The following is a 25,907-nucleotide window of genomic DNA, read 5'->3' on the forward strand; positions in this document are numbered from 1 at the left end:
AAAATGAGAATTAACTACTGGTGACCTTGACAGGAGCAGTTTTAGTGATGTAGTAGGGACAAAAACCTGATTGGTATGTGGTTTCAAAAGACTTAGCTGATAAAAGACTGGTACATAAAATGGATTTCAAAATACTCAATAGGAAAAAACTTTGAAGATCAGAACACCTCTCCAGAGGAGATACACCGATGGCAAATAAACAGGAAAAAACGTTCAACAGTGTATGTCATTAGAGACACACAAAATAAAACAGATACCACTGTGCAACAGTTGTGAGGTGCTCAGTCATGTCTGACTCTTTGTGACCCCCCATGGACTGTAGCACACCAGGGTTCCCTGTCCTTCACTATCTCCTGGAGTTTGCTCAAACTCAGGTCCATTGAGTTGGTAATGCCATCCAGCCATCTCGTCCTCTGTCAGCCCCTTCTCCTCCTGCCTTCAGTGTTTCCCAGCAACAAAAAGAATTGCCAAAACCCAGAAGCTGGCAACACAAAATGCTGGTGAGGACATGGAGCAACAGGAACTCTCATCCATTGCTGATGGGAATGCTAAATGTACAGCCACTTCAGAGTATGTTTTGACAGTTTCTTATAAAACTAAACTTACTCTTACCAATCCATCAATCATGCTCTTTGGTATTTACCCAAAAAAAGTTGAAAATGTATGCATGCAGAAAAACCTGCACACAGATATTTATAACAGCTTTATTCATAATTGCCAAAACCTGGAAGCAACTGAGATTTCATCTTCAGTAGGTGAATGGATAAGTAAACTGTGATACATCCAGACAATAAAATATTATTCAGGACTAAGAAAGAGTTCAGAGAAGGCGATGGCATCCCACTCCAGTACTCTTGCCTGGAAAATCCCATGGATGGAGGAGCCTGGTAGGCTACAGTCCATGGGGTCGCGAAAGAGTTGGACATGACTGAGCGACCTCACTTTCACTTTTCACTTTCATGCATTGGAGAAGGAAATGGCAACCCACTCCAGTGTTCATGCCTGGAGAATCCCAGGGACAGAGGAGCCTGGTGAGCCGCTGTGTATGAGGTCGCACAGAGTCAGACACAACTGAAGCGACTTAGCAGCAGCAAGAAAGAGTTATACATTAAGCTATGAAAAGACATGGAGGAAACTTAAATACATTTCATTTACTAAATGAAAGAGACCAATCTTGAAAAGGCTACCTACTGCAGGATTCCAACTGTATGACATTCTAGAAAAGGCAAAACTATGAAGATAGTAAAAAGATCACTAGTTGCCAGGGGCTACAGGGGGTGGGAGGGTTGAATAAGTGGAGCACAGAGGATTTTTAGGGCAGTGAAACTATTGTGTATGATACTATTAGGTTGTGCAAATGTTACTTCAGTTTTGGACTGTGAACTTTAAATCATAACTAGGGTCAGGCACATCTTTATTAATCAAAATAGGAACCATTACAATCAACGTAATTTTGCCAATGAGAAATGTTTGTTTATTCCTATAGCATAAAAATCCATGCTTCAGGAATTGAGGAATTCTGGGAAAGCATTTTCTGCCTCTTGCTGCCTGTGGAAGCATTTTCCCTGCAAAAAGTTGTCAAGATGCTTGAAGAAGTGGTAGTCAGTTGACGAGAGGTCAGGTGAGTACGGCCAATGAGGCAAAACTTCATACCCCAATTTGTTCAGCTTTGGAAGCATTGGTTGTGTGACGTGCAGTCAGGTGTAGAGAAGAATTGGGCCCTTTCTCTGGACCATTGCCGCAGGCATTGTAGGTTTTGGTGCATCTCTTTGATGTGTTGAGACTACTTCTCAAATGTCATGGTTTCACTGGCATTCAGAAAGCTGTAGTGGATCAAACCATCAGCAGATCTCCAAACAGGGACCATGACCTTTCTTTTGGTGCAAGTTTGGCTTTGAAAAGTGCTTTCGAGCTTCTTCTCGGTCCAGTCACTGAGCAGGTTGTTGCCAGTTGTCATATAAAATCCCACTTTTTGTCACATGTCACAATCTGATTGAGAAATGTTCATGGTTGTTGCATAGCATAAGAAAATATGCTTCAAAACTATTTTTTAAAAAATTTTCAGTCAACTCATGAGGCACCCACTTATTCAGCTTTTTCACCTTTCCAATTTGCCAAATGCCAAACGACCATAGATTGGTTAATGCTGAGTTCTTGGGCAACTTCTCCTGTAGTTGTGAGAAGATCAGCTTTGATGATTGCTCTCAATTAGAGTTATCAACTTCTTTTTTTGTGTGTGTGTGTGTGTTATCAACTTCTGATGGCTGACCAGTGTGCACCTCATTTTCAAGGCTCTTGTCTCTTTGGCAAAACTTCTTGAACCACCACTGCACTGTACCTTCATTAACAGTTCCTGGGCCAAATGCATCACTGATCTTGTGAGTTGTGTCTGCTGCTTTACAAACCATTTTGGACTCGAGTTAGAAAATTGCTCAAATTTGCTTCTTGTCTGACATCGTTTCCCTGGTCTAAAATAAATGACAAGTAATAAGTCATTAGCAAAAACACATAAAGGAAGAAATACACATTAAAATGATGTGTAACAACCACATTTATTTAAAAATGTATTGTAATATCAAATGGCAACTTTCAGCAAAGCAAAACATCAATTACTGTTGCACCAACCTAATATAATGGTGCATACACATCGTTATATATTATATATTGGTCCAAATCCATAGAAGGTACATCACCAGAAGTGAACTCTAAGGTAATCTGTGGACTTTGGGTGATAATGATGTGTTGATCTTGGATCAGCATTTATAATAAATGTACACATGTGTGGGAGCAGAAAGTATATGAGAAATCTGTGGACCTTCTCCATTTTTCAGTGAGCCTAAAATTAAAAGAGTAAACCTATTTTAAAAATAAATTATTAAAAAAAAGAGCAAGAGGAGAGATTTGGCATATTCACACAATGGAAAACTACTAAGCAATAAAAAGGAATAAACAGCTGACAGGTACAATGACATGGATAGTTCTCAAAATAAGTATACTGAGTGAGAAGACAAATTCACAAAAGAATACAAACTGAATGATTCCATTTACATAAAGTTCTAGAAAATGCAAAGTAATCTATCATAATAGAAAGACAAACAGCCTCGGCAGTTGCCTTAGGCCAGTGAATGCCCTAGAGAAGGAATACCAATGGGCAAAAAGAAACTTGAGGGTGATAGATATGTTTGCTATCTTGATCGTGGTTATGTTTCATAGGTATATACATAAATCAAATTGTGTCAAATTAAACAACTTTTTTGTTTTTGTTTTTTTTTGGCTGTATCTCACCTTTTGTGGGATCTTAGTTCCCCTATGAGGGATTGAACCTGGGCCCTTGGCAGTGAAAGTGCCAACTCCTAACCACTGTACTGCCAGGGAGTTCCCTCTACAACTACTTGACTTACCATTTTTAAGATTTATCTCTATGAATTCAAGTATCTGTAGCCAAGTTATAGCAACTCCAATATTTTATTGTGTAATTATAGGCCAGTTTTCTCATTGTGCTCTAGATAACCATTCAGCCTTTTTATAGTTCTTCCCCTATACAGATATAGCAGTGAACTTCCTGTAGTTAAAAATACATGTGGGAGGGGATCTCCAGAGTAACTATACGAATAGGGTGGACTTTCTGGCTAGTAGGGCTTGTGCCAATGACACAAGCCCTGCTCAGTGTTTCCTGTTGTTGAACTTTTCGCTGGCACATTTTTAGAGGCTCATCACCAGCTTCTTCATGTTAGAAAAGGGAGTGAAATGTTCACATGCCTATGTTATAAATGAGAGAGACAATAATCTACCTAAGGCTAGCTTGGAATGGAACCATGGTGTCAGATATTTTCATGCTGCTGCTTTTGCTCCACTGTTATGCTCTCGCCTCCTTCACTTGGGACCTTGTAACATTCACCTGCCAACAGTTAGTGTTCTCAGTTACCACAAACTCCTGAGAACTCGACGGAGCCTTATTCTGAAGCAGCATTTTTATCCTAAGAGCCACCAGTCCCTTTAGCATTTCTTCTGACTCCATGAAATGCATTCTGAATTTATATCCCTGGCAGTATGGTTACAGTTTTAAAAAGACAGGATTTGCCTCTAAAATGTTCTTTGGTATTTCATTGACTGTGAGTTCATCAGACTCCACTGTGAAGCCTTATATGTTTCTATATATAAGAACTCTCCCAAGCTGAGAGGCAGGTTTTAGTGCTGAGGGGCAGGTTTCTCTCAAAGAGAAGAACAAAGCAGAAAGCACAAAGAGGGTAGCAGGCTGGGCACTGCCTCAACAATCAGGAGCATTGTGTAGTCACAACCTCCCTTTGTCACTAAGCAACAAGAAATAGACCTGCTGAGATGCTCATTCTCCAGAAGTAGCCTGAAAAAGACAAGAGGAAAGTTTACCTTTTCTACTCCTTTCCCGGGAACATGCAAAGTGCTTTAGTAGGCTCCTGGGTAAGAATGCACTTTACAATTAATCCTAGCCCCTGGCCCTGGGGTAGTACCTGCAATTTGAAGGACTCATGGGAGTAAAGTGAGAAGGGTTTTATCTAGCCTCCAGGCTGGAAGAGGACCCCCCCAGCTGCCCATTCCTGCTCTGCCATTCTGTGGGCCCCCTAGAGCTGACCTATTCTTCCTGATACCGTGCCCCCTTCCTTCCAGGTTTCATGCCTGGATTAGGTGATCCTCTCAGTCCTCTTGCCACCCCATTTATTCCCAGTCTTTTGTTTGCTCTTCCCAAACTTCTGTAGTTTGACTGCTCTCTAGACCGGGAACATCTTAAGGGTAAAGACTTTTTTCTTCTGGCCCTCTGTCCCATGCCTGGAATACAGTCAAGGCCCGGTAAATACTGTTGAAATAAACTGAATAGAGAGGAAGGTCTGACAGTAGTAGAAGAATGGGCAGACAAGTTGGATGACCTAAGCCCTCAGTGGGATGAAAAGATAAGAAGCCTATTTTGATGGTCAGAGGCCAGCTTGGGACAGGTTCTTTCTGCTCAGGGCTGTGATTGTGGAGTGGGCTAGACACACTGTCCTCTCCAGGGAGCACTGAAAACCATGAGGTCGGACCACAGGACTTCCCTGGCAGGACATGGTCAACCATGTTGTCAGCCTCGTGACATGAGTACAATACAGCTTTTTATACCCCTGATAGGTGCTCGTTTTTGTCTTCTGCCAGTCCTGTCTCTGAAATTCTCTCCAAAAGTATCCACTTTTGGTGAAGTACTTCTTTTGGAAAGTTCATCCGTTGTTCCAGTTTCAGATGGTGCACTGTTCACCCCAAAATAGCAAAGTGTGCGACAAACAAGGGTTCATGACTTTGTCAATAGGTGCAAAATATGGATCAATTTAATCTTTGCTCTTCAGGGACCTTTGACCTTTATTAATGCAGGGAGGACAAGGAAGGGAACTTCCTTTCAGATCCCCCAGGAAAGGACCTCACCAGTAGATAGTGTCCCTGTTCTCAAAACTCTGCTCAGTGCTTCCTAAGTCACCCCAAGTCAGAACCCATCCGGTTCCCTCCATTACTGAAGTCTTCCTTTGCTCTTAGAATCCATATTCCTAATCCAATCCAGGCCCTGTCCCTCCCTGACCACCTCACTTCTCTTCGTCTTGCTCACAGTCTTTTTTAGTCAATAAGGCCTTTTTTTGTTGTTTCTCTCTCTCTCTCTCTCTCTTTTTTTTTTTTTTGGTTCTTCCAACACAAGTCTCTCTCTGCCTTCTGAATCTTTGCACTTGCAGTTCTCACACATAGGATGCTCTTTGCTCCTTACATGGCTGATTCCTCCTCACGTTCAGGTACATTGTCATGAGATGCTGTCCCCTGCTGCCTGTCACTCTCGATCCAGTCATCAGGTTCTTTCTTTCCCGACTCTAGTCACTTGTCTTACTTCCTCCCTAGAAGAAAGGTTCACAGGAGCCAGGATCTTTCTGTCTTTTCACTGCTGCAGGTTGCCAGCCCATATTAGGATGCTCTGAAGAAAGAGAGAGACAGAGGAAGGAAGAGAGGAAGGAGAGGAAGGAGGGAAGGGAGACAGAGAGAGAAGGAGAGAGGGAGGTGAGAAGAAGGAAGGAATCCTTTGCTTACACACATAACCCTCCCAGGTTGCCCAGCACAGCTGAGGCCAACTGTTCTAATGATGGATGGAGACAGTCCTCTGTTGGCTCTTCTCCAGGTTGTCTCTCCTCCTTTGATTCTTTTTATTCTGTCAGGAAAGCCCAGGAAAGGCTTCTAGCCTGGGAGGTCTAAGACTTGGGAGGGGGCTTTGGGTGGGATTCACCCTCAAGCCTGCCTTGTTACAGCACAACAGTGGCTTCTATGGGCACTACAGAGGCCAATTCAGGAGTGACAGTGCTCGAGAATACCGCCTCGCAGCCAAGCCCCAGCCTCCAGCAGTGTTCCTGCAGCGCTGTCAGGTAGGAAGCAGCCCTGCAGGCAGCTGGGCCACGTTCTGCTGCTCTCAGGCCGCAAGAGCAACATCCTCAGCCCAACCACAGCTGAACTGACACCCGAGGCCAGCCTATCCCCAGGACTTGCATGAGGCCTGCGCCCTCGTCCCTGAACTGTCAGATCTTCCCCCAACAGATAGGGTGCATAAGAGCCGGTACCGGGCTGGACGGTGCTGCTCACTGCTCCTTCTAAATGGAGGAAGGATCAGGGCCAAGGTGGGATGGGTGACCATGGAGTGAGAGTCTCCAGAACCCAAGAAGTAAGCCTTGAGTTTTGCAGTCCTTCAGCATGAATTCCTTGATGCCCTAAAAGTCAGTGGCCTAGCTCACAGTCAGCCTCATAGTCCAGGGCTCAGGAGTGAGAAGGAAGCCGCCTCTGGTCAGGAGAACAGCATGACAAGTGGCAGGTATCCACCCCCATGGGCTTCCTTAGTGGCTCCGAAGGTAAAGAATCTGCTTACAAGGCGGGAGACCCAGGTTTGATCCCTGGGTCAAGAAGATTCCCTGGAAAAGGGCATGGCAACCCACTCCAATATTCTTGCCTAGAGACTCCCGTGGACAGAGGAGCCTAGCAGGCTGCAGTCCATAGGGTCACACAGAGTCAGACACGACTGAAGCAACTTAGTTAGCACACACGCGTGCACACATTCACCTCCATGTGTGACCAAGGTGGACTGGAAGGGAGTGATGGCAGAAGTGGCCTTGAGTGGCTGGACGAGGCTTCTGGATAACAGGAGAAGGCTGCCGGACTCCTATGCCCTCCATGCTTCCAGGCCTAGAGACAAGGAGAGCACGCTGAGTGTCACTCAGTGGCCCAACAGCAAAAGCCCACTCAAAACGGGAGCAGTCAGGAGCGCATTCATATAAAGGGGTAGGTGTGGGGGCTTCAGGGGAAGGCAGTCTCACAGGGTGGTAACAACCAAGTGGCCGGTACTGCTGGGCCTGAAGGGACAAGGGGAAGGCATGGCTTCTAGAACCCAGGAGAGAGTGGTGTGGAGAGGGCCATCCTGAGAGAAGTGGTAAGACACAGGCAGGGGAGGGCTGGCCTGAAAGGGAGTCAGGAGAAGAAAGGTCTCCTCCCTCTCCTCCATCTCCTCTCCGGCTTCCTTTCAGGTCCAAGGGAAGTCAGCCTGGTGAGAACTGAGTTCTCATCAGACTCCTGGAAAAGAGCAGGGTGGAGGAGGGACCTGGAGGTGTGCCTGGAACCTGCCCCGCCCACTGCAGCTTCTTGCTTCCAGGCCTCCAGCCAGGTCCTACTTGCTTGGCCATCTGGATTCGCTACAAATTGCTTTTCCAGGCCAGGAGCAGGGTCTTGGAGTCTGCGATGCCACAAAGCCTGAGCTTCCTCACCGTGCTCAGTTGGAAGGGCTGTCTGTCACTGAGAACTGAGCCAGTCCCAAATGCGACTCCAGACTACCCGTCTGGGGCCACCTCCCCTGAGAGAATGATGAGATCTGGGCAGCGCGGGGACAGAGGCAACCTGGGCACTTCCTGCTTGGTGTCTGTAGTAGTCCTCAGTGGTAGCTCTCATCCCAAAGACCTGAATATCCTTTCACCCTGTCCCCTCAGGAACAGAGCAGGGGACATATTTGGGGACCTGTTTTGATTAAAGTCAAGATTTGTTATATGTTGGCATTATCATCAACCCAAAATAGCATGATCTATGTGTCTTGGCCTTAGGTTGTACAAATGCCAAGTCTCCTGACTCTAGATCTAAAGCTGTTTTAATTAGTGGAACTGCTCTGGGAAGGTGCACATTTTTCCCCCTTATTTGCTGAGAGATACCAGGTGTCAGCTAGCCGACTGCAGCTATTCTTGTTGAAAACCTTTCCAATATGTGGCATCCATTTACCTTTAGTTTGGGGCAGATATGAATTTTGTCATTCAGATGCAAGAAAATTCTTTTTTCTTTTTGCTCTTTTTTTCTTCTAAACCAGATTAATTCATTTCTAGCCTTCACCTGCCTGACTCTTGGGAAATGTAATCCTGGGCTTATTTGTTCTCCAGATCAGACCATTATGCCAGGGCCTCATGGTTGGAGGCAGGTCCTGTGGTACCGTGATTGCTGTGTGTCCCTGCCTCTGCCCCATCCCCACCACACCTCAGTCTGCCACAGAGCCCCCCCAACTCAGTAGCCCCCTAACTGCACACTGTTCAGCCTCCACAGGGGCTCTTAGCCCTCCCACAGGCAAACACTAACCCATCCAGGAAACCTACTTCTCCCCCACGCGCTCTTCAACTTGTATCCTAGCCCAAGCCCTACCTGCTCAGAGGCCATGGGCTTTACTACCTGAATGGAAAAGGAGCCCTCGGTGGTTTAGAAGCAAAGATGCAGGTGAAATTCTCCTTGGGGACAAGAATACTCTGAACTGCCTGGGCGGAGAGGAAATGACTGCACTTTTCACCAGGCTCCCACAGTTGTGAGAATGAAACTCAACTCAGTGGGAGTTGATAGATTATCCTGTCACTGTAGGAATAGTGAGTTTCCAAAGTCAGAGCTGCCTTCCACAGCCAAGGCATCCATATTCTAGGGCCGTGTACAGTTCCATGGCTAAGGATAGAGATCCAGGAAGAATCGGGGGTGGGGAGCAGTTGGTATATACCCCAGACCCCCAGATTTTTCAATTGAAATTTTTATTGAGATGACTGTAGATTCATAGGCAGTTGGAACAAGTTGTAAAGAGAGATCCCTTTTATGATTCGCCCAGTTTCCCTTAGTGGTAACATTTTGCAAATCTATAGTAGACTATCACCACCAGGACATTGACACGGATATAATCCACCTCTCTCATTCAGATTTCCCATTTGTGTGTGTATTAAGATCTATAAAACCTTGGAATTCCCTCGTGGTCCAGTGGTTAGGACTCTGTGCTGTCACTGCTGAGGGCCCGGGGTTCAATCTCTGGTTGGGGAGCAAAGACCCCACAAACCATGTGGTACATCAAAAAAAAATTATAAAATTTTTTAAAATAATTTTTATTGGAGTATAGTTAATTTACAATGTTGTGTTTCTGCTGTCCAGCAAGGGGAATCAGTTACACAAGTATATCCACTCTTCTTTAGATTCTATTCCCATATAGGTCATTACAGAGTATTACTTAGAGTTCCCTGTGCTATATATAGTAGGTTCTTTTTTAAAATAATATTATTTTAAAAAACCATTTATTTATTTGACTGTGCTGTATCTTACAGCATGAAAGATCTTATTAAAAAAAAAATCTTTGATCTTCATTGAAGCATGTGAAAGTGAAAGTCACTCAGTCATGTCCTATTCTTTGCAACTATACAGTCCATGGAATTCTCCAGGCCAGAATACTGGAGTGGCTAGCTGTTCCCTTCTCCAGGGGATCTTCCCAACTGAAGGATCGAAACCAGGTCTCCCACATTGCAGGCGGATTCTTTACCAGCTGAGCTACTAGGGAAGCCCATGAATACTAGAGCGGGTAGCCTATCCCTTCTCCAGCAGATCTTCCTGACCCAGGAACTGAACCGGGGTCTCCTGTGCTGCAGGCGGATTCTTTACCAGCTGAGCTACCAGGGAAGCCCCTCACTGAAGCATGTGGGATCTTTAATTATGGCATGGGAACTCTTAGTTCCCATGTGAGATCTCATTCCCTGACCAGGGATTGAACCCAGGCCCCCTGCCTTGGGAGCTCAGAGTCTTAGCCACTGAACCACCAGGGAAGTCCCTGTCCTTGTTCATTGATTTAACAGCAGATATGTATTGAGCACAGTGCCAAGCTCAGTGCTGGAGTTACAGATGTGAGTAAGACAGACTTTACCCATGAGGCGCTTGTGTTCTAGTCAGGGGCATCACATGATGAATAGCAACATATATAGTCATACAATGTGTTAGAAGATGAAAAATGCAGGGTTGGGGCAATGGAACTCTAGTGGTCAAGGAAGGCCTCCCAAGTAACAGGTGAGAGGGAGTCATGGCCAGCCAGGAGAAGAGTCCCAGGCAGAAGTAAGAGGTAGTTCAAAGGTCTGAGGTGGAAGTAGCTAGTATGTTTGAGGAGCAGGAGGATGCAGTGTGGCTGGAGGTAGTGAAGAAGTCAATACCATGTGGGTCTCATGGACCACTATGATTGCTTTGACTTTTATAAACATGAGGAACTATTAATTTTTGGCAAACCAGGAGTGTGATCTGACTTACATATTAAGAATTATTCTACCTGCTAAGAGGACAGTAGGCTGGAGGGGCAAGGCTGGAAGCAGGGACACCAAGTGGGAAGCTCTTGCAGTATTCAGGCATCAGAAGAATGTGGCTTAGACCAGAGAAGGCAGTGGCCATGGTGAGAAGTGGTCTGATCTGGGTGCATATTGAAGGAAGTATCAATAGGATTTCCTGGCACACTGGATTCAGGGTGTGAAAGAAGACTCAAGTGGCCTCTGGGGTGTTTGGCAAAATCTAACTGCCATGACCTGAGCTGGGGGAGGCTGTAGGTGGGGTGGTTTTGCTAAATGATCCAGAACCAAGACACGTGTTTGGAGATGTCCGTTAGACATTTACATGGAAATATGGAGCAGGCAGTTGGCTAATTAGTCTGAAGTTCAGGAGAGAGCTCAAGCTATAAAGAAAAATGTCAGTTTCCAGGTAGTATAATATTTAGTGCCAAGAGCCTGGGTCACTGATGAGACAGTAAAAGAGGAGAGAGGTGGAGCCTAGTCGTGAACGATCTAGGGTTAAAGGCCCAGTGTGAAACTTAAAGTGCTGCCCCACCGATGAAGGATGTCCAGTAAGATGCCTCAGCCCCTCTCTCAATCAGAGACCCCAAAGGCTTCTGCTTAGGGGGCAAGTGCTGGGATAAGATGTTCCAGGAATAAGCTGTTCCTTTAATTTGTATCTGCTCTTTCAGGGTGTTGGCAGTTTAGGGGTGGTGGCTCCTGGCAACTTCTCTCCACTATGGGACCTTCAGGTAGCATATTAGGGACAGCTAAGCATCATTTTTCCCCATTCACCCTCTTTCTTTCTGTCTTTCAAGGAGCCACCACAGCAACACTTCTTCTCCAAGCATGACAACCGCACTTCCTTCGACAAGGTGAGTGCTGGAGAGAGGAAGGAGAATGGGCAGCCCTCCAGCCTAGGCTGAAATTGAGGTAGGGTGGAGGGGATAAGACATGGTGAGCAGAGCAGACTCCTTTATCCAGAGGAATGTCTGTCTGCCTGATAACCTCTTTCCTCTGGCAAACAGCCATTCCTCAAACAGAGGTCCCTCTGCTTTGGCTTCCTCCACCAGTTTGCCTGATAATGTGCAAATATCCTAGGGGCCACTGACTTTCTGGGCCTCCATTTGCTCTGGAATGGAAGGCATAGCTGGGATGCAGTTCAAAGAGGTGGGGTACAGGCCAGGGAGGCCAGGCATCACCAGGCCTGCTGGGGTATAGGAGGGGCCCAAGGAATCACCTGGTGCCAAGACTGTGGGCCAAGGGCCCATACCGTTGAGAAGGGCCCCTACTGCCTGCTACAGGGAATCGGAAGGCGGAAAGACTTGGCGCGCCTGTGGCAGCAGCATACCTTCCTGCGCTGGGCACCCTGTGAACTGGAGTTGCGCCAGCCGCGGCCCCTCGAATCCTCCTACCAGACTGAGTTCCGGTCAGGGTCAGGACTCAGGGACCTCCCCCAGCGCCTTGTCCACTTTGTGCAGATCCAGCCTCTCCGCGTTAACACCACCTACCAGCAGAATTTCTGCCAGCCATCCCGGGGTGGCCGCTGTGGCAGCAACAATGTGGGCCCCCAGACCCCAGTCACCGACACACTGCCTGACCTCCCAGGGATCCCCAAACCCAAGCTGCTGCAGCATTATCTTCACGCTGGGGTCTCTGAGTGTCTAAACTGGTCCAGAACATTAAACAAGGATGGCTGACCCAGAGGCCTGTCTGTGCTTGCAGCCCGAGAGGTCTCAGAGGCTGGAGAACAGTAAGCTGGGTCCTCCGCCTGCCTCCTCTGTTGCTTGTGCCGTGGCGCCTGTGCTAACGGCCCATGAGGGTCACCTTGGACACAGCAGGTGGGTTCCAGGACCCCAGGTCCGTTCTGGCCACAAGCCCAACCGTGAACCTCCTGCAGTCAGTGTGGTTGCAGGGAAAGCAGAGTCGGCAGCCCCTACTGGTGGGCAGCAAAGACGGGAGGAGGCGGCCAGGGCTGGCAGCTGTGCTTTTTCTGGGAGGCTACTGCCTCCAGGGAGTCTGGTGAGTGGCCACACTGCCATGCCTAAGAGACAGCTTCCCCACAGCTGGGACAGAGGGACCCAACCCCCACTGGACCCCCACCCCCACCCCCACCATGGAGGTGAGCAGAAGCCTGGAGGAGATGCTGTGCGACATGGATCTGGAGGTCATCTTAATTTTGTGGTATTTGTTCTGTGAGCTCTAACACCCAGGGCAGTGGGAGCGGTGGTCATCCAAGTCACAGAAGAGGAGCGGAGGCTTTGGTGGAGCTGAGACACACAGTAGAACCCTTTGAGGACTAAGGCCAGATCCTAAAGGCTCCTCTAGACCCTCATCCCTAGGAAAGCTGAGGTCCCCAGAAGAGAGCCAGGGACACAGAGGTAACACAGGAGTCCACAGCAGAGGCCACAAGCCGGAGTTAGCAGCACTTTTACTTCCACATCTGAACCCCCGGGTCCTCACAACAGCCCTGTGAGGTAGGCAGGGCAGGAAGGTCCCCGAGGTCCCCATTTACAGATGAGGATGCTGAGGCACAGAGAGGTGAAGTGACTTGCCCGAGGTCACACAGCTAGCAGTGTGAAGGGCCCACAGTCAATGTTCTTCTGGCCCTCTGGAGGTCCCCACATCGACGCCTACACCCCTCTGTGTTCCCGCCCTCTCTGAACTCTTCTGGGTCCACGGGGGCCTTCCAGGCAGGCTGACAGCGAGGAGTTTTCAGGAATAGCCATTGGGGTGGGCCTGATCAACTCCAGGCAGGCACCGAGCCGCGGGGCAGGAGGCCAACTGCCCTCTCCCATTTCCCAGTGGGTCAGAGGCCCAGTAGTTTCCAGAGCAAGGGTGGAGCTGGGCATCATGGTCCACGAACGGATGGGAGTAAAGGTGGGTCGAAGGGTCTGTGTGTCCTGCACTAAAGATGAAGGCCACCCCCACGTCCTAGGGGCAGTGTCTCAAGTGCCCCCCTGTGCCTCCCTCACCCCACAGAGCCACAGTGAGCTTTCTCAGCAGCGAAAGGAGCCACAGACACCTGCTCCTGGCACAGAACTGCTCCTGTGGACAGGTCCCATCAGGCACTCACACCCCATCGCGCAGACACAGTGCCTCCACAGCCTGACTGGGACCCTGGGCCACACCCCCGATGGCAAACAGCCGAGGCCCAGCCTGCAGACTAGAACAGGAGCAGCGGGCTGTGGGCATAGCTGGCAGTGCCTCCCAGCGGCGCCGTGCCAGGCTGAAGCCCTCTACAGAGCCCAGGGGACACGGCTGGTTTCCTGCCGGAAGGAGACAGAGCGTGTAAAGGGCACAGGCTGCAAGGGCTGTAGCTCATTTGCTCCCTGAGCCCATAGCATGGCCCAGCATATGCTGCCCCAGGATGGGATACCCAAGCCCTTGCTACCCATTGCCCCCATTTCATTACTCATTCATCTGTTCATTCACATTCCTACTTCTCCATTCATTCAGTGGTCATTTCTCCTGTTTCTATCTTCTGGGCCCCTGCTACTACAGAACCCACAGTTAGGTGCTGAGACACCCCAAAGGCTGAGCCAGGTAGACTACCCACTGACTGGTTGGGAAAGGAAAACTCATAAAGTCCTGACCCCTGGAGTACCTAGAGAAGGGCAGGAGGTGGTGCTCATGTGGAGGGCTACTGCTTCCTGTCTCGGGCTCCCCTCCTATCCCAAGCCCCACAGAGACTTACCAAGGCCCCCAATGGCCACGACGTGGTCCCCAAGTGAGCCAACCACAAAGTCAGCTCTCTTGTCCCTCATGCGTAGGCTGCGGGGCAGCTTGGTCCAGGAGCCTGCAGGAGAGGCAAGGAGGTGAGGGCTAGCCCCATCACGCACTCTGCACCCCTCCATCCCATGGAGAGTGGGAGGGTAGCCCACACCAACCACTGCTCACCATGCTCCAGGTCGAACATCTCCACAGTGTTGACGAAGTGTGGGCGGGAGTAGAAATTGTGGGGCCCAGGCTGCTGCAGGCCACCCAGGCTAAAGACGCTGCCTTCGGCCATGGCACAGCCGGCAAAGGCCCGGCGGCTGGGCAGGCTTGGGTGTCGGGTCCAGGTACGGGCCTCCAGATCAAAGGCCTCAAAAGCAGTCACTGGGAGCTTGCCCTGGCGGCCCCCTGCCAATGGAATTGGGGTACCTGGGAGGCAGCCCTAGTGGGGGTGGGCCTGGCAGGCCCTTCTTTTACCAGGTTGCTGAGCCTTTACCACTGCCCCCCCCTGCCACCCATACCCAGCTGTGTGCATACCAGAGCATGGATCAACCCCAAAGATCCTTAGGCACTGGGCTTTGGTTTTCCAGCCTCAGCAGGGCCACCGAAAGAGCCTCAGAGCAACCCTGACTCAACCCAACAAAGCTGCTCTTGTCCCACCATCCCAGACTAACATATAGGGATAAATTTGAAGCTTCTGGACTTCAAACCACTTTGGCATATCCCCAGGTCCTTACCCAGGACATAGATCTTGTTTCCATGCAGGAAGGTAGAGGCCCCGTAGCAGGGTGTGGGCATCGAGGGCAGCGACAGCCAGCAGTCCCGGCGGGGTTCATATACCCGAACCTGGGCCTGGGGGGCCGTGTCAGGGCCCATTCCCCCCAGTGCATACACCATACCATCTGCAGAGAAAAGGTTAACACAGACTATCCCTGGGCCTGGCCACAGTCCTCCAGCCTGACAATTGCCCTGGTCAGGCCTGGGGGTGGCTTGGGACACACCTATTTACGGTACCCCTCTCTAGCAGCAGAAACCCTCCTGCCTGTGTGGTGTGGGGGCTGGGAGAGCTAGGATCCCCACTCTGGCCAGGCCCCCTTCAAGTGAAGAGCAGGAGGCAGTTGATCTAATTATAATCTGTCTCTGTCTCCCTGGAGACGCTATGGCAACCAAGTCTGGCATCCAAGCAGGACCGGTGGTCAGACCTGGAGGCCACAAGGTGGGAATTATCATGGGGGAAGGGGGGGGGGATTAAGCCAGGGGTGGGGGCCATATGGAGATCTGTTCAACAGGGAGCTCAGAGTGGGGAGGGGGCTCTGGGGATCAGCTGGGGGACTGGGAGAAGGAGCCTGGGGCTGCAGGATGAGGGTGCTGTCCACGAGCCTCCTGCGAGCACTTTTGTACCCTGTCCTCTCACTAGAGAAGGTTCTTGCCCTGTGACAGCCTCAGAGTCAGCTGGGGGCATGTCTTAGGGCCTTGGGGAGATGGCCAGTCAGCTAAGGGCTTCCATGGCAACTGCCTCCAGGCTAGCTTGGCTTTTGTCCATCTCCGTCTCCCAGGTTTGTTTGTGTGGCGTGAGGAATTTAAGCACTTGCTGGGCTCTGAGCCAAGGCCCTGCTCCCCTCCTCCCCTCCCAGACTATTTATAACTATGGGAGCTATTGGGCCACCCCTTCTGGTCTCTCAGAGGGGAGGAATGGGGCAGGGAGGTGGCCTGGCCCTCCCATCATGCTGGCAGCTAGCGAGGGCTCTGAGTCCCACCCCACAGCTGGAAAACGCAGTTAAGGCTGCTGCTGGCCCAGCTCAAAGCTAGGTAGGGAAGGCTACAGGAGGCAAATCCAAGTCCAGGGCACCTAGGCAAAATGTACAGCTCCCACCCAACCTCTGAAGGTAAAGGGACCAAGTAAGGAAAGAATGGAGGCTACTGGGGCACCTGACGGACCTTCCCTGGGAAGCCACTCACCTCTTTCCACAGTCGCAACCCCCATGGCGGCCTGAGGGAGAGTGGCCCGACGCTCCCAACGGCCTTCGTCAGCCAGGAAGGCCTCCACGGCAGCTACCGGACTCTGGCCCTCATCTACACCACCCACCACTAGCACCTGCTTGCCCAGTACCACAGCAGCCGCACCAGCCCGGGCAGTGGGCAGGGGCGCCAGTGCCACCCACGTGTGCGAGGCCATATCCAACGTCTCGGCAGTGTCCAGAGGCAGTCCAGCCCGGCCACAGCCCCCCAACACAAGCAGGTGCCCATCCTGGTACGCCACTGTGCCATATACCCGGCAGGTGGGCATGGGTGGGAACACCTGCCAAGCAAAGGCCCGGCCTCCTCCTGTAGCCATGCTGTTCACCTACAGTGGCAGGCCATGGTGTCTGCTCAGGCTGCAGGCCTCAGTGAGGGGCATGATGGGGCCTCATCTTGACTCTACGGGGACTATAAGGGAGTGAGGGGCCAGTCCAGGGACTTGGTCTTCACCTACAGAAGAGATGAAAAATGAAGAGTCAGAGCCACTGACTAGCCCGATAGGATACTGAGGAGCACTCTGGCCCCAAACTGCTGGTGGGAAAAGCAGAGGGAAGACCCACCCCCACTGGCTAGCACACTGATGTGGATTCCCTCCTGGAGTGGGAACAAGGGCAGTCTCCCAGTTACCCAGGCAATTTCCCCACTTCCTCTGGGGCTTGAGGAACTCTCCTCCCATACCTTGCCCTTACCTAGCTGATCCCTGGTTGAATCTAGGTCTAGGTGGGAGGTAAGGTATCTAGGATAGGACTTTCCACACTAGCCCTGCTCCGTTCCCCTCAACAGTCCACACCCTGGTGCTCTGCATCCGTGGAGTTAGACTGGACCCTCCCCCTTACTGGCTTCCAGGGTGCTCTGGACAGCCACTGGGGTCTCCCACCTACTGCCGAAGATCAGACTCCAGGGTATCCTTACATCCCGTTTGGGAATCATCCCATAGAGTCCATCCATTCCTCAGCAAAAGACCAAGATCAGGGTGCTGGAACCGGGAGGGGAGGGGCTGGAGGCCAGAGTCCCACATTTCGCCTCAAGGTCTATCCTCAGGGGTCTGCCCATGCCCCGTCCCTGGAGACCTGATGTCCGGAAAGGGGAGGAGGGTGATTTGGGGAACCTAGGAGCCCTGGACTCTAGGTTCCCAGAGTCCAGGGCGTTGCCAGCAGGAATGGATAGCTGACTTTACAGCAGATCCCCAAGTTCCCAGGCTTCTCTCTTCCCAAGGGGGGGCCATATTCCTAGGACCCCCGGCGCCAGGGCCTCCTGGCCCCAAACTTCCAGCTCGGTAACGGGGGCGGGCGGGGGGTGGGGAGGAAGGGAGGCGGGTCCTGACGAGCGTGCTTGGGGCTCTACATCCCGCGCCCCAAACTTCCCCTGAGCGCGGCTCCCGCGGGACTCACCGGCCCGGGCTCCGGCGTCGCCGGGCGCAGGGTCCACGGCTCTGGCTCCGCTGGTGCCGGCTCTAGCTGGGGCTGAGGCCGGGCTCCGGCGGGGCTCAGGCTCTGCTCCGGCGCGGGGCGGGGCTGGACGGGGTCCGCCCCTCGCCCCCCCTCCCGACTGGGGAAACCCTTCCCCCTCCTTTAACCCTGCACCTGCCGTGGCCGGAGCAGGGCGCACCGACCTAGGGTCACCGGCACACGGGTGAACAGACAGACGGACACGTGGACACTGGGCCTGGATTTGGGGTCCGACCTCGGGCAGCGGGGAGAAAGGAAGCGGCGATGGGCCTCACGACAGTGTAGGATGCGGGCGGTTCTGAGCGGGACCCAGCCTGGGAGCACCCGCTAAGGGCCGGACCAGGAGAACCTGGGGAATTAGGGAGCGGGCGCCCGCCCACCGCTACTGCGCTCTCAAGAGCCCACGACAGGCTTTGCGGCGGCGCCCCCTTGAGGCCTCTTAGGGAAAGGCCTGGGCGTTTGGCGGGGGCAATGGCTGGGTCTCCCTTCCCCAAGCTCGGACAGAGCACAGAAGAGGTTGTGTGATGCACATCCAGGCTAGCCGTGGGTGGAGGAGCAGAAGGTGCCAGCCTCAGTACTTGACAGGCCCTTCCACAGGTCTGGGTGGGGACAGTTTGTGTGGGGGAGTGTAACTGAGCAAAGGATGGAGTCAGAGGCCACGGACCTCCCAGGCAGGTCACTCTGGGTTTATCCTGTGGGGCCTAAGGCAGTTTGTGACTGTCCATCCTCACGGTCCTGTGCCTGCCTCTAGCCAACTCGGGGGTCAGGCCAAAGCAAGTTGGTGTGACAGAGGCCGACCTACCTTAGACCCAGACCCTGGCTCATCCTATCTTCTCAGTCTTAAGAGTACTGGCTGAGTCTGTGAGCTGGAGCCCATTTGTACAGGTCAGTGGTCACCTAAGAGCAGAGGTCCTCATGGATGTTTGTGCTTGCTACCATCCTGTCCCTATTTTATAGACAGTCTGCCTCATGTTTGCCAGAAGCACACCTGGAGACTGAGACACAAGTGCAGTTAATGTGGGAAATGAGGACAAGAAGCACCAGCAGAGAAGTGGCAAGAAGACAGGGAAACCAGCCAATTAAGGGTGTGTCAAGCAAGTTCCCACTGTGGGCAGCAGGGACCAAATCCTGCTGGGGACTCTGGGAGCCAGCACAGAACATGGGCCTCACAGTACTATTCCAATCAGAGCAAGGGTTGCTAAGGTACTGATTCTCACACCTCCATCAGAAATGGGCTGAGAGGAGCTCCGGGGCATGAATACCTTAGCCTGCCTTCTCCATGACCAGAGAGTCTTCAGTCCCTTTCAGGGCCTGGCAGATGGAGTTAGAGGGCCGGCAGGGAAATGGTGCCAAGCCTGGTTGCAGATCCTGGCTAGAAGGCTTCCATCCTCCCACTCCATTCTCTCAACATGCTCCTCACTCAAACCACTGGTACCTTCCTCCTTAGAGTATTCACACTGTCCTGCACACCCTCTCACATTTCTCACTATTCCCTTTCCAGGCCTCTTCCCCCTGTCCTGGCCAGCAATTAAGCACATAAAAGCATCCTACCTTTAGCTCCCTCCCAGCACCTGAAGTCCCTCCAGTGTCCCCTTCCTTCCAATTAAACTCTTGAAGTCATCTTCTCTTACAGGTTCCACTGCCTTAATGCCAACCTTACATCTACTACCACTGCTCCTCAAAACCTGGTCTTGCCAAAGTCGCCATGGCACACCATGAAAAATGGGGGAGGGGCACTGTGATCTTTTTCTTAACTGAAAGTTTGCTGGCATCTTCAAAGCTTCACCCCTTGTGACCCTGGCTTTCTCCTGTTGCTTGTCCTGCCTCTCAGAGTCTTTTACAGGTCCTGCTTCCTCCCACCCTAGGAAGCGGCTCCTCGAGACCCAGCCTTAGCTTTCCTCCTTGGCACATAGACTCCCTCCTGGGGTGATCCCTTCAAGACCACTGGCCTCCTTCGCATCTAGATCTTCACCAGATCTCTGCTTTGGTGGATATGGGTCTAGGGTCCATCACTCAGGGCTAGAAAAGATGCCAAATGGAGGGACTTCTCTTGTGGTCCATAGGTTAAGAATCTGCCTTGCAAAGCAAGGAATACAGGTTCAATCACTGCTCAGGGTACTAAGATCCCACATGCCTCAGAGCAACTAAGCCCATGTGCCATAACTAGAGAGTCCATGCGCCACAACAAAAGCATGACACAGCTACACAACTGAGACACAACTAAGACCTAACACAGCCAAGTAAATATTTAAAAGATGCCAGGTGGAAAGCAAGGGCTGGATCCTGGGATTACCCTGAGGTCTCTTCAACCTCATCTCATCTGATCCCAGTCAGCATCCACCAGAGTCCAGGTCAAGTCAGACTTGGTCCTGATGAATGATCCCAGAGAGTTCCATCCCAGATATATTGGGTGCCAAGAGGCAGAAGGATCAGCCTCCCCTCAGAGAACTAGATACCTCAGACCACTTTCCCTCAGCCATACCGTTCCCCTCGTTCTAATGTTTGGAAGGGATACAGACTGGGGATGAACCTACCCTTTTTTGTCCTCCATTTTGCATTGACTTCTAGACTGGACATCACTAGAGATGTATCCTCTTTTCGGGACACATCTGGGCCCATGCCATCCCTGGAGGCTGGGCTCTGCTTCTTCATGGAATTGGATTCTGTTTATACAGGCCTGGCCCCACTTGCATACAGAGGGCAACACTGCTGGCTTTGGAGAAGCTGTGGAAGAGAACTTGGGCAGAAGGTGAGGCTGAATTGGTCCTAAGAATGAACAGTTAATTCTCAACCACGAATGGGGCAGAAATGGGGCTCACCCACTGCTGGGGACTGAGAGTGCTAAGGTGGGACTTCCTGATTGCACCCTCTGAGACCCTGGCCTTTGAGAGCCCACAGTTCTCTTCTCTTTACCAACACAAGGGGACTAGAAGCATTGACTAGAGGAGCAGGAGAGTTTGCATTTCCTGCTGGATATCTTGGCTATGCTTAAAGGCACAAAAGACCCCCAACCACCAGGGGTGAGGCCCTGAGGTGCTTAGGGGCACAAGGTTAGGCCTAGGGTGGAGTGTTTTTCTCTTTAGAGTTGCCCAGACCCCTCTGTATAGGCAGAGAAACGTAGAGTAGCCAGAGGATCCTGGGATTTTATGGGGAATGAGGAGGGCTATTAACCAGTGCCCAGATGAAGCATCCAGACACCCTCTGTGACTGCCCATAGGCTTCTAAAAGCACCTCTGCCCCTCACACTCCTGTACAGGCTCCCAAAGGTTTAGAGCGGTACCTGCTGCTACCTCCTCCAGGAAGTCGTCTCTGGTTCCTACTTGTCCGGCCCCTAGACTTTGGGGGAAACGGGGTCTCGGGGGGGTCAAGGGTCATTAGGGCGGGCCAGGTCCCGGAAGCGGAAGCGCTTTGACTTCCGGTGCGCAGCAGGCGGCCATGTTGGATCAACGAAGGCGGCGCAGAGGCGCGTCCTGGGTCCCCGCGGCGTCGCCGGTAGGTTGGGGCCGTGGGCCTAGCCACGCCGCGGAGGGGCCGTCCGCGAGGCGGCAGGGCGGTGGGCCGGATGGCCGGCTCTTTCGGGACCAGCGCCCTCCGGCGACCGGGATGAGACCACCCCCCCCAACCCCGTGCCCAGAGACCCCACCCTGGGGCTGTGAGACCCGGTCAGGCTCCTACTGCCTGCTAGTACATTTCGCTGCCTCCAAGGTCCCCCGCGCCAACTCTCGGCTTGGGCACCAGGAACGCGGACTCCCAGCCTGAGGGCCCTGATCTTCCCTACCCCGGTTCCACTTGGATAGGGCTGCTCTCGTCCCGCATTTGTCAGTTTTCTCTGTCGGTCCCAGGGATAGTTGAGAAGTCAGGGGTCGGGCTGCAGCTTCTGTTTTCCGGAGCCTTTTGGAAAGCCCAGAAGACCCCTCCCAAGGGCCCTGGCCAACCTGGGCGGAAGAGCCCCAATTTACCCCCAACATCCTTATTGTACAGTAGTTCACTGTTCTGGGAACTACAGCCCTTGGCGGGGGCGGGGGTGGGATAATAAAAGAACCAAAGTCATGTGCAAGGACTGTACTTGGAGAATGGCCTCCGGAGAGGGGAAGTGCCTGAGACACCTGAGGATCCAAGAATATTTCCAAACAAAGAGCTCCAGGGCAGTTCCTCCAGGGAGTTCTGAAAACTTCTGCTATCTATTAGGGAGGAGGAGGAAGCTGCACTGAGGCACCTCCTGGCTCCAGGGACCTGCTTGATCCCAGCTGATCTTTTAATGCTCCTGAGCGCCTGCGGAGCTGCCTCTGGGACCCCTCAGTGCCAGATTGGGCTAGATTATTAGTCCTGATTGATGGCCTGCAGCTTCTTCAGAGAAGCCTGGGACAACTTGATTCTTGCCAGTAGCTCCAAATGGGCAGTATCGAATTTTGTACTTCTAAGCTTTAATTAGGACCGCTCAGCTCTCTTGGGCCCACTAAGCATCTTACTTGGAGTCTGTGGCTCCCACTGTCAGACTTTGTGCTTTGGTCTGGCTGCCTGGCCCTAGGCTGCCTGATTGTCTAGTTGTTGTTCAGTCAGTCGTGTCCAGCTCTTTGAGATCGCATGGACTGCAGCACGCCAGGCTCCCCTGTTCTTCACCATCTTCAGAAGCTTGCTCAAACTCAAGTCCATTGATTGTCTAGAGATAATTTATTAGTACCTGCTACTCATCATTTTTTTCCTTTCTGTTGAAGGAGAGGCTGGCTCTTTCTCTGGGGTTGCTCTCCATGGCTCTAGTGCTAGGAATTGTACCTCTGATTGAGTTGGCTGGGAACTCAGAAAGCCAGAAATGGTCATGAATTTGGGTTATAAGTCTGGGCCCTTAGGCTGGCATTCAGGCAGCATTCAAAGCTTGTACTGCACTGCTTTCACTGGTTTTTCCAGCTGACCCTCCCAGCCCTGACCACAGATTCCAGTCATACCAGGTTTGCCCTACTCTTTCTCACTTCAGAGCCATTGCATTGGCTGTTCCCCCTTTTGTACCATCTCCACGTGGTCCTTTCATGTTCTTCACTCACATGCCACATGGGTATTCCTCTTGGGAATCCTCCTGTTGGCAAGCTGAGCTGTATGCCAGTGTGCATCCCAAGAACCTTAAGAGTATCTCTATCTTGTCTTCTGTACAGGGCTCCCGGCAGACAGAGATATTTACCTGTATTCCCAGTGTTGAGTTTAGTACTAGGATTTTGGCCAAACTCAGATCTTTCCAGGGGCCCAGCAGTAGGTTGGATGGCTCTGATTATGGGCATGTATCCTGAAGAAACTGACCCATATGAGTTCACCACCTACCTCCCAGCATGCACTCTACCTTGGTAGGTGGAGAAGCTTGAGGTTTTGCTCCATGGAGTGCTTGTTTCACTCTGAGCAGGCCCCTGTGTGTCCATGGTTGTTATTATGAATGCTGGCCCTGATTGACCTGTCTCCCTGTCCTGGCCCCTATCGTGGTACCCTTCTTGACTCTCTTCCTCTTGTCTTGGAGGTGCCAGGTGCTGATTTGTGGATCCCCAGGCAGACCTGCAGTGCCTAATGCCATGAGCGTGGTGGTGCAGCATGTGGAGGAGAAAGCTGTGCACTCCTGGTCACGGATCTCCACAGCGGGGAAGAAGGCCCTGGAGGAAGCGCTGCTTGTCTTCAACCCCATGAGCCAGGATCTCAGTGCCACTGAGGCCCAGCTTGTGGCCTTCCTGCAGGGCCTGCGGGATGATGGCTTCCAGCCTACCATCCTGCGCAGCGGTGATGTCTATGGCTATAGTTCGTGCACAGCCAACCCCCCAAGCCAGACAAAACTTCAGGCTCGTGCCCCTACCCCAGCTGCCACATCACCTCCAGCCAGTGCTCCCCAAACTGCCATGCGGCTGCCTGCGGGCCGGGCCACGCTGCTCCCCATGCCACTGTCTGGCAGGCTGGCCAAAGCGTCCACCCCAGCCCTCGCCAAGCATGCTACCACCAACCTGCTGCTGAGCTCCCTGAAGCAATCAAGTGCCGGCCGTGCCCAGGGTGCGGCGGTGGGCTTTCCCACCCACCTCTACCCAGGTGTTTACCCTGCCATGCGACTCTCCGTTGTCCTTGAGGCCCTAGTTCCCCTCAAAACTCCTGTGGCCTGCTTGGGTGCCAAACCCAAGGCGCAATCACTGCAGCTGTCTCTTGCAGACTCCCCGCTAAAGGTGCGGAAAGGTCCAGGGAAGAGGCTGGGGAATGCCCAGCTCAAAGCTCCCAGAAAAGCCACAAGCAAGGGCCCTAAGTGTCTGGCTCGAAGAGGCCCCCGGTCTGGACCCCGACAAGGCTCTGGGCACCAGAGCAAGACCTGCAAAATCACTGGGTCTCTTGGTGGCCCACGAATGAAAGATGGCGGTGCTCTGGGCACCAAAGCAGCTCAGGCCAAAGCTGCCCGTGCCCAGGCCAAGGTGGCTCAAACACAGGCCACAGCCACCCAGGCCCGGGCCAAAGCCAAGGCTGTGCGGGCCAGGGCCAAGGCTAAGGCAGCTCGGATCAAGGCCAGAGCAGCGCAGGCCAGGGCCAAGGCCAAAGCAGTGCAGACCAGGGCCAAGGCCAAGGCCGTGCGGGCCAAGGCCATCCGAGCCAAGGCAAAAGTGGCTCGGACCCAGCCCAGGGGCAGGGGCAGGCCAAAAGGGTCTGCTAAGGGCAGGACTGCAAGGAGGAGCCGGAAAAGCTGCCCTGAGACTGTGGGGCAGAAGAGGAAAAGGGCCGAGGAAGCAAAGGACCTTCCTCCCAGGAAGAGAACACGGCTTGGGCCCCGACCCCCTAAGGTGCAGCTCGGACCTGGAACGGCAAGGCTGTTGAAGTTCAGGGCCATCAAGGTGGACAGACTGGCTTCAGACGACGAGGTGCGGCAGCAGGCTCAGCGGGTCCTCCGCGTGAACCTTTCCCCCGTAATACGACTGCAGCCCTTGCCACCACACTCAGCACCCTGACTCCTTGACACAGTGACTTTTAGGGAAACCAAGCCCTGTTGTCTGTGTGTGGCCAGCGACACAGTGTGCAATGCACATGGATTCCACAAGCCCGAGGACTCCGGGTGCCTCTCCAGGACCCTAAGGGCCACTGACCTCCTTGCAGAGACTGGAGGAGGTGGGGCGGATGGGCGGACGGGAGGGGTGGTCTCATAGCGCAGCACACTGTGACTTTTTCTTCAAGTTGTATGTCTACTGTCCACCTATCACGTTTTATACCTTTCCACCTTCCAGTCTCCCTGCCTGCCCTTTGTGGTCTTTTTTTGCATATGTGACTGCTGGGAGGCCAGCTTGAGCAGATAGGAAAGGTAGCCCCAGGAACAAGGGTGCCAGAGAGGAGCCTGGTAGTCTGGGGAATGTCATGGGTGTGAGTGAAAGCGGGGCAGCCGAGCCACTCAGGTGGGACACCTCCCCTTGGGGTTGCCCTGGTGTTTTACCCAGATAGGTCCCTTGGAGGAGGACAGCAGGTGGCTCCATGGGGCAGCTTGCAGCTGCAGGTTTTTAAGCCAGGGAAGGGGCAGTGCAGACAGCTGGCCTCATCTACTGTGGCTGAAACCTTGGGGCCTTGTCAGGGCTTGTCTGGGGCAGGGGCAAGGCCAGGCCCAAATTGGCTGAAGTACTTCTGCCTGTTCTCTGTTCTGCTCCCTCCAGGAAAGGGTCTAGCTTGAATTTCCCCAGTTGGTGGCAAGGGGTTGGGGGTTGAGTCAGAGGTCAGGGTGGCTTTGGGTTGTCGGGCCACGGAGTCTCCTCACTGACCAGGACACTCTTGGGTGGGTGGAGTGCTGCGATTGCTGAGCCTGGAGAGTTTGCACACTGCCTCTGCATGCACTCTGCCTGGGTTCCAAGTGCTCCGTTTCCAGGTCCAGCCTCAGCACATTTTCCAACAGAGGCTTGTGCATTTTAGACATTATCGGTTCTGTCTGCTTTGGAGAGGGGGCAGGGCCCTGGGCCCTGGACAAAACTAGCTCCCTGCCCATCTGCCAACCCTTCACTGGCTGCCCAGCCTGAAAGGCAGCGTCTGGGGCTGTTGGGGAGGGGGACACATTCCCCAGAGGCTCCTGGAGAACAGCCTTTCAGGGCTGGGGTGGAAGCTCATTTGAATGAGAATCAGGTCTTTTCTGCCCGTGCGGGTT

At 52.5% G+C, this 25,907-nt stretch overlaps 3 protein-coding genes across 13 annotated transcripts in view; 2 read left to right on the forward strand and 1 right to left on the reverse strand.

Moving 5' to 3' along the window:
* CCDC71 (coiled-coil domain containing 71) overlaps positions 1–25,010 on the forward strand; it is a 55,284-nt gene extending 30,274 nt beyond the window's left edge. For 4 of the 8 annotated variants that reach the window (XM_060402549.1, XM_060402546.1, XM_060402547.1 and 1 more), the window contains exons 2-5: positions 1,487–1,621; positions 11,417–11,473; positions 20,458–20,531; positions 23,283–25,010. In XM_060402549.1, the coding sequence (XP_060258532.1) occupies positions 23,335–24,735 (1,401 nt within the window). In that variant the 5' untranslated portion in view covers positions 1,487–1,621; positions 11,417–11,473; positions 20,458–20,531; positions 23,283–23,334 and the 3' untranslated portion in view covers positions 24,736–25,010. Of the gene's footprint in view, positions 1–1,486; positions 1,622–11,416; positions 11,474–20,101; positions 20,532–21,204; positions 21,275–23,282 lie in introns of those variants that run through there. The other 4 variants (XM_060402550.1, XM_027957640.3, XM_027957643.2 and 1 more) reach the window with 4 other exon arrangements.
* C19H3orf84 (chromosome 19 C3orf84 homolog) lies at positions 4,411–12,355 on the forward strand. The gene is made up of 4 exons (XM_060402036.1): positions 4,411–4,437; positions 6,195–6,398; positions 11,417–11,473; positions 11,882–12,355. The coding sequence occupies exons 1-4, from the start codon at positions 4,411–4,413 to the stop codon at positions 12,296–12,298; spliced, it is 705 nt and encodes a 234-aa protein (XP_060258019.1). The 3' UTR covers positions 12,299–12,355.
* Positions 13,012–17,799, reverse strand: KLHDC8B (kelch domain containing 8B). 4 transcript variants are annotated; one of them, XM_042236244.1, is made up of 7 exons: positions 17,726–17,799; positions 17,247–17,310; positions 16,275–16,784; positions 15,053–15,217; positions 14,499–14,723; positions 14,296–14,397; positions 13,012–13,867 (listed from the first exon to the last, which is right to left on the reverse strand). In XM_042236244.1, exons 3-7 carry the CDS (start codon positions 16,648–16,650, stop codon positions 13,671–13,673), a joined length of 1,065 nt encoding a protein of 354 aa, XP_042092178.1. In that variant the 5' UTR covers positions 16,651–16,784; positions 17,247–17,310; positions 17,726–17,799; the 3' UTR covers positions 13,012–13,670. The 4 variants fall into 4 exon arrangements, with proteins under 4 accessions (XP_042092178.1, XP_027813446.1, XP_027813447.1 ...); XM_027957645.2 differs by having other exon boundaries at positions 17,247–17,404; XM_027957646.2 differs by having other exon boundaries at positions 17,212–17,404.
* Positions 25,011–25,907: the final 897 nt, after the last annotated feature.

The sequence above is a fragment of the Ovis aries genome, chromosome 19 (assembly GCF_016772045.2).
Source record: "Ovis aries strain OAR_USU_Benz2616 breed Rambouillet chromosome 19, ARS-UI_Ramb_v3.0, whole genome shotgun sequence".
In the NCBI taxonomy this organism is placed as follows: domain Eukaryota; kingdom Metazoa; phylum Chordata; class Mammalia; order Artiodactyla; family Bovidae; genus Ovis; species Ovis aries.